The sequence below is a fragment of the Silurus aristotelis genome (genome assembly GCF_946808225.1).
Source record: "Silurus aristotelis genome assembly, chromosome: 28".
NCBI lineage: Eukaryota > Metazoa > Chordata > Actinopteri > Siluriformes > Siluridae > Silurus > Silurus aristotelis.
In genome coordinates, this window is record NC_139601.1 from 7,936,848 (window position 1) to 7,944,294 (window position 7,447).

At 35.3% G+C, this 7,447-nt stretch overlaps 1 protein-coding gene across 1 annotated transcript; it reads left to right on the top strand.

Moving 5' to 3' along the window:
- Positions 1–269: 269 nt before the first annotated feature.
- Positions 270–3,411, top strand: pnp4a (purine nucleoside phosphorylase 4a). Its single transcript, XM_083534280.1, has 6 exons — positions 270–460; positions 1,030–1,193; positions 1,456–1,559; positions 2,092–2,267; positions 2,523–2,713; positions 3,180–3,411. The coding sequence occupies exons 1-6, from the start codon at positions 438–440 to the stop codon at positions 3,395–3,397; spliced, it is 876 nt and encodes a 291-aa protein (XP_083390406.1). The 5' UTR covers positions 270–437; the 3' UTR covers positions 3,398–3,411.
- The last annotated feature ends 4,036 nt before the right edge of the window (positions 3,412–7,447 follow it).

Below are 7,447 nucleotides of genomic sequence, written 5' to 3' on the forward strand. Positions count from 1 at the left end.
CTCTAGTCATATTATTCGAGCCACATTAAACAACAGTTTTAGTTGTTTAATTTTATTATTATAGTAATATTTCTGTCTGGTGTATGGATGTATAGATGTGTGGAAAAGTAATTCAGTGGAACATGCCATATGGTTATTTTTTCATTAAAAATGTACGTGGAAGTAGTGTCCTGATACTGCATTTGGTTTAAACATTATATTTTATCTGTGCACTTGACTCTATTTACATGCTTCACATACTGTACACAAAGAAGTTGATTCTGCCTGGATGATGACAACACAGAGTTGTAACCAATCAGAAGTTTGCTGTTGCTTGTTAAGTTCCGGAATTGGCTTTTCTTAAATGGTCCAAAATCTGTTCCCTTATTCAAACACTTCACTCCTCAAGAACACTTCTTGTTTTCAACACATAGTCTCACTGTTGCACAGACAGTAACATGCACTGTAAAGATCAAATCAGGTAAGATTTTTGTTTACAATTTCTCAAGACTTTCTTATTATTTAAATTCTTGAAATTTTTAATATATAATATATAGTATAGTTTATATCATGTCTCTGTAATTAATATAAAAATAGTGAGAAAAAAAAAAAGAATAAATAATAAAAATATTAAATAATTGGCAAATTGCTGTGGTATACAGTTATATCTTTTAGTGGAATGGTTTGTTATTTATAAATAAACTTTATCAGTCATTATAAACATTATAGGTTTTATTGTCAGATGTAAGTAGGGTTCCTCAAGGGTTCAGTTTTTTTTCCTTGTGGGGTTCTTCCTTTAAAAATCCTACTGTTCACATTATGTTTGCATCAATAAAAGTGATTAACCTCTTTATGACATAAACAATATGTGTTTGAGTGGCAGCTATTTAAGAAATGTGCAAGTATTAATGATATTTTAATCCCTCAAATTTGCATCACACAGACTTATTGTATATGTACTGTCACATTGCTCTGTTGATTCTGTTCTGATAAAAATGTAAGAAAAAAAATCATACCAACAGAATAAACAGATATATTTTAATGCCACAGTCACAAAGACTACCAGAGGACAGCGGATTGGCTCCTGTGCCAAACACAACACAGACCTAAAGTGGCTATCATCTGTGGATCTGGATTGGGCATGCTGGCTGATACCCTCCAGTGTCAAGACTCCTTCAAGTACTCTGATATTCCTGGGTTCCCACAAAGCACAGGTAACATGTAGAGCTAAAAATTACCTGGATTTATGCACAACTGGTATAAATATGTGTGTGTGTGTGTGTGTGTGTGTGTGTGTGTGTGTGTGTGTGTGTGTGTGTGTGTGTGTGTGTGTGTGTGTGTGATTATATATATATATATATATATATATATATAAATAAAATATATAAAATTGTATATGTTTGGACACACTTAATTTCACAATTGGCCTCACATTTTTTTACTGTGTGAATATGTTTTTACAATGCTTGTATTTAGTGCAGGGCCATGTTGGGAAGTTGGTGTTTGGTGAACTTGAAGGGAAGAATTGTGTTTGTATGCAGGGTCGTTTTCACATGTATGAGGGATACTCACTATGTAAGGTGAGATCTTTCCTGATGCACCAATATATAAAAGCACATTTATTAGAGCAAAAAATATCGGTATCTTACATTATGTGCGGAACATTTGCCCGCTACTATTTTCAATGTAAAATCTTTCCACAGTATGTGTCAGTATGTATTTTTGTGGAAAGTATCTTTTTACCATGTAGGGAAAATGACACTGCAGGCAATCCTGCACATGTTTACATTAAGCTAAATCATATGCTAAATAACCGTGCTGGATTGCTCCTGTGGTTCTACACAGTCATGGGTAGTGTAAAATTCATCCAGAAGAGTCATGAGTCAAGAGTTATGGCATGTAGGCCAGATATGTCTTATTATTTCTATTATTATCACATTTAAGTGGGGTTTTTTTTTTATGTGTTTTTATCTTATATAAATAAGATTATATGCTATAAAATAGACTGAATTAACACAAATTTTAGAACTGTGCTACTCATATGCATATATATATAAAATCATATTATTAAAATACTTAAGGCTGGTCTGGTGTTCTGCATCCCCACCACAGGTCACTTTCCCTGTGAGGGTGTTCAAACTTTTGGGTGTGGAAACATTGATTGTCACAAATGCTGCAGGGGCCATAGCAGAAAGCTATCACTGTGGTGATGTAATGATCATAAGAGATCACATCAACTTCCCTGGACTTGCTGGTTTAAACCCACTCATTGGCCCAAATGATGACAAGTGAGTCAAGACTTATCTGACCTTGATGACTGTCTTGCTTAACAATAAATCTAAGCATGTGAAATTGTGTAGGGTTTTCCTGTTCAGAAATAGCTAATTATAAGAAGTTATATCCCTCAAATGAACATTTTCATACAGTGAACTAATGTTTATAACTGTTAGCAACAATAAATAAATGCTAAATATATTTAACAGGTTTAAGGTAGATATTTATACTTAAAGAGCACCTCTAAACTGTGTAATCTTACTCCTCAGGTTTGGACCTCGTTTCCCACCTATGTCTGGAGTTTATGATAAAGATTTACAAAAGCTGGCATTTGACATTTGTAAGAGCATGGGTGTCACCCAATTTGTCCAGGAGGGAGTGTACTGTATGGTGGGTGGGCCCAATTTTGAAAGTGTTGCAGAAGCTAAGCTTCTTTACAAACTGGGAGTGGATGCAGTAGGTGAGTATATCTAAATAGCAAACTGTAATTCAAAATAGGCATTATCTATGATAGTTCTTCATCATTAATATATTAGGAATGCCTTCGGCGAAACAAACTCTTTATATGACGTATAATTATTGGGTACTAACAGGTGACTGGAGTAAATTAAAGTACTTTAATGCTGAACTTGCATTAAGGCTTTTATATTTACAACAAATGCATAACTTTTGAATGGTGCACAATTTTAAAGATTGAATGAAGTGCTAATAAAGTATAAACAGTAATGAAAAGCAAAAAACTAACAAACATACAAAAAAAAACCCCCAAAAATAATGCAAGCTTAATTTATTAAAGGTTTTTGGTATAAATAGTAAACACTTATAAAATAATGCATTACCTTGTACAATGCCATTCTATGAGATGTAATATATAATGATCATCTGTTTTTTTTTTTTCTTTTTTCTTTTTTGTTCTGTTCCTACAGGCATGAGCACAGCCCCTGAAGTTCTTGTGGCCAGTCACTGTGGCATGCGTGTTTTTGGTCTCTCACTTATCACTAACAAAGTGGTGAAGAGCTATGAGGGCTCTGAGCCCACCAATCATGAAGACGTACTGGCAGTGAGCAAAATGCGATCAAAAATGCTGCAAAAGCTCATTAGTGAGATCATTATCAGAATGGACATCAATAACAATAAAGCATGAACACAGAACACATATATTTGTTCATATATTATTGTTAGGTGGCAATTCTCTATGATTGAACACCTTGTGGTTTTGAACTGTCTAAAAATTTCATTTACCTCATAATTTCCAGATATTTTACAAAACTTCCATTAGAAGGAGCTATAATATTAAAATAAAATACTGCTTGTCACATTTTTCAATTTGTTTTAATATAATGTCAATGGCTTGAATGGGTGATTATTTGAAAAACATATTAAATGGCACTATTATAGACATCATTTTGTGTCTCAAAGACAATGCACTCTGCTTCAAATCATTTACTCTAAGTAGGAAAATTAAATATATAAATGTATTCTTGAATTAGGTTTAGAACATCAAATATTCTCCCCAAATAAAGCTTAATGAAATAAACTAAAACTTTGGTTTCACAGAAGGAGCTAATCATAAACCTGTTCAGTGAGTTTATTAAAATGCTATATATATATATATATATATATATATATATATATATATATATATATATATATATATATATATATATATATATATATATATATATATATAGCATTTTGACACCACCGAACCTCCTCTTGCCATTTTAAATTTCAAGACAAAAGTGCTGTCTGTCAAAAAAATTTACAGTCTGTAAAGCTAATCTCCAACTCTATTTAAAAATCATTTTGATACAAGTAACAAGAAAAGCAGCAGCAAGTTGGGATCATCTCAATCTTAAAAATGGTATTTTGCCCATGACAAATTTTAGACAGTGGTGGTACAAAGTACAATGTACTTGAGTAAAAGTAGAGTTAAAAGTGGTCCCTTAAAACTTTTACTTAAGTAAATGTATAAAAGTATTTGCTTTCAAATGTACCTAAGTATTTAAAGTACTATGATTTATTATGATTATAATGTTCTTATTATCATTTTGTCAAAAGACTCTTGCTTACTCATCTCAGTGTATGTGAATATACTTTAATGTGACTGAACACCAAATGTATTATATGAGTCAAACACAGATTGATATCTATAAATATTATAATAAGCCCAAAATGGTTTTTTTCAAGTACTTAAAAAAAAATCATGCAAATAGGGCCAAGAGTGTTGTGGGAGTCAGGAGTTTCTTCCATCATTTATTCCTATCAAAATACATACAAAAACTGTATGTTGGTGCTAAGTTGATACCACCAAGTGGCAATCAAAAGAAGTACAAAACAGAGCGTGCGCTCTACCCTGATTGGTGGCTTGCTGCGTGCTTGATAAGTTTTTATCAACTCAGAAATAAAAAGGAACGGCTGATTTTGCAATATGTAGTTGGGTAAAAAGATATAAGACTTTGCAATGTAGTGAAGTTCAAGTAAAAGTCTCCCCTTACAAAGAAATCAACAGTCTAGAATTTATATAGTAGGTTTATTTTTACAGAGACAGAATAAAATAAAAACAATAAATTATTCTAAATTATTCCTGTCCTTTTAGAAAATAACTCCTAATATCAACTCATTATGTGTATAAAAGACACTCATCACAGAATCAAGCTCTTTGAATCAAACCTCTCCAGCACCATGGGAAAGATAAAAGAGCTTTAAAGGACGTCAGGGACAAGATTGTAGACCTGTACAAGGCTGGAATGGGTTACAAGGCCATCAGCAAGAAGCTTGGTGAGAAAGAGACCACAGTTGGCGCGATAATGTGAAAATGGAAGAAATACAAGATAAATCAGTCTCCCTCGCTCTGGAGCTCTATGCAAAATCTCACCTCATGGGGTAAGGAAGATTCTGAGAAAGGTGAGGGATCAGCCCAGAATTACAGCTTGTTAATGATCTCAAGGAAGCTGGGACCACAGTCACCACGAAAACCATTGGTAACACACCGAGGTCTTTCTGCTCAAAACTGCACATGAACAGGGCTTTCTGAAGTTTGCCAGTGAACACCTGAATGATTCAGAGAACACTTGGGAGAATGTGATGTGGTGAGATGAGACGGTCAGATGAGACCAAAATTGAGGTTTTTGACATCAACTCGACTCGCTGTGTTTAGAGACAGAGAAATGCTGAATATAACCCCAAGAACATTATCCCCACTGTCAAATATAGAGCAGGAAACATTTTGCTTTGGGGCTTTTTCTCTGTTAAGGGTACAGGAAGACTATATCACATGAACGGGGCCATGCATTGCAGAATCTTGCATGAGAACCTTCTGGCCTCAGACAGAATAGTAAAGATGGGTCGTGGATGGGTCTTTAAGTCCAGACACAGATGAGGCTCTCTAAAACACTTGGTTGATTGAGAGGGCTACTACACTGAGGATCAATGTTTGCTTGGGACATACTGCACCTCTCGCTGTGCACTGTATTCCACACATCCTGGTCCACATCCCAAAAGGAGGGCTCTTTGGACTGAACCTTTTCTAGGGGCCAGGAAGACACTCAGCTACAGAATACAAACATGGAGGACACATACTTTTACTCCCAAGACAAACAAGCACTTTTCCACTCTTAATCTCCCTTATACTGATTTATTACAGGTGTTACCATTTAGGCAAACACACACACCTGGTATCGACCTGGTAGGACTATTATTCCAACCACTAAGGACAGATTCATAAATAACCTGCCTGATTTATCTCAGTTTCACATTAAACCCATAAATGCTGATCATCTTGATGAGATGGCGAACAACATAGACCTTATCCTCACTAGCACTTTAGACACTGTTGCCCCCATCCGGTTAAAAAAGGTTCGAGAACAAGCACCTGCACCTTGGTATAATAGTCATACGCATGCCCTAAAGAGAACAACACGTAATCTGGAGAGAAAATGGAGGAAAACTAAATTGGAGGTATTTAGAATTGCGTATAAAGACAGTATGCTTAGCTACAGACAGGCGCTAAAAGCTGCTAGAGCTAAACACCTGAGCAAACTCATAGAAAATAACAAAAACAATCCCAGGTTCCTTTTCAGTACAGTCGCTAAATTAACAACAAATCAGGGATCTGAAAAATGTGTTCCATCACAGTTTAGTAGTGAAGACTTTATGAATTTCTTCACTGAAAAAATAGATAACATTCGAAAAACAATTGTGGCAGTTCAACCTCTGACAGCATCTCCCGACACAATCGTACTTACAACCCCACAACTACACTGTTTTACATGTATAGGACAGGAAGAGCTGTATGATGCTATTATGAAAGCTAAATCAACAACATGTCAGTTAGATCCAATTCCCACTAAACTACTGAAGGAAGTGTTATATACAGCTGGTGAGCCTCTTTTAAATATTATTAACTCCTCACTATCGTTAGGTCATGTCCCTAAATCCCTCAAGTTAGCAGTTATTAAGCCCCTCATTAAAAAACCTAATCTGGATCCAAACACGCTATCGAATTACAGACCAATTTCAAATCTCCCATTTATGTCTAAGATTTTAGAAAAGATTGTCGCTGCCCAGCTATGTAACCACTTGCAGGAGAACAATATCTTTGAAGAGTTTCAGTCAGGTTTTAGGCCCCATCATAGCACAGAAACTGCTCTAGTTAAAATCACTAACGACCTGTTTTTAGCTTCAGACCAAGGCTACATCTCCCTATTAGTTTTACTAGATCTTAGTGCTGCGTTCGACACTATAGATCATGATCTTCTCCTCGATCGCTTACAGAATTACATCGGTATTCAGGGACAGGCATTAAGCTGGTTTAAATCCTACCTGTCCAATCGTTACCATTTCGTAAATTTAAATGGAGAGCTATCCAGGATAATGCTAGTAAATTATGGCGTGCCACAAGGGTCAGTTCTGGGACCCCTGCTTTTTACAATATACATGCTTCCATTAGGAAATATTATTAGAAGGCATGGAATTAGCTTCCATTGTTATGCTGATGATACCCAGCTATATATTTCATCCAAACCAGGCGATACAGCTCAATTAGCTCGCATAACTGAGTGTGTTGAAGAAATAAGAGATTGGATGACCCATAACTTTCTGCTATTAAATCCTGATAAAACGGAGATTTTGCTCATCGGCCCAAAAAATAGTACACAGAAGCTCCAGCATCTCAGCCTGCATTTAGACGGTT

Coding starts and splice junctions, on each gene's coding strand:
- pnp4a (XM_083534280.1), top strand. CDS start 438: ATGCACTGTAAAGATCAAATCAG. Junction 1,560..2,091: donor AGGGATACTCACTATGTAAG/GTGAGATCTTTC, acceptor TCCCCACCACAG/GTCACTTTCCCTGTGAGGGT. Junction 2,714..3,179: donor ACTGGGAGTGGATGCAGTAG/GTGAGTATATCT, acceptor CTGTTCCTACAG/GCATGAGCACAGCCCCTGAA.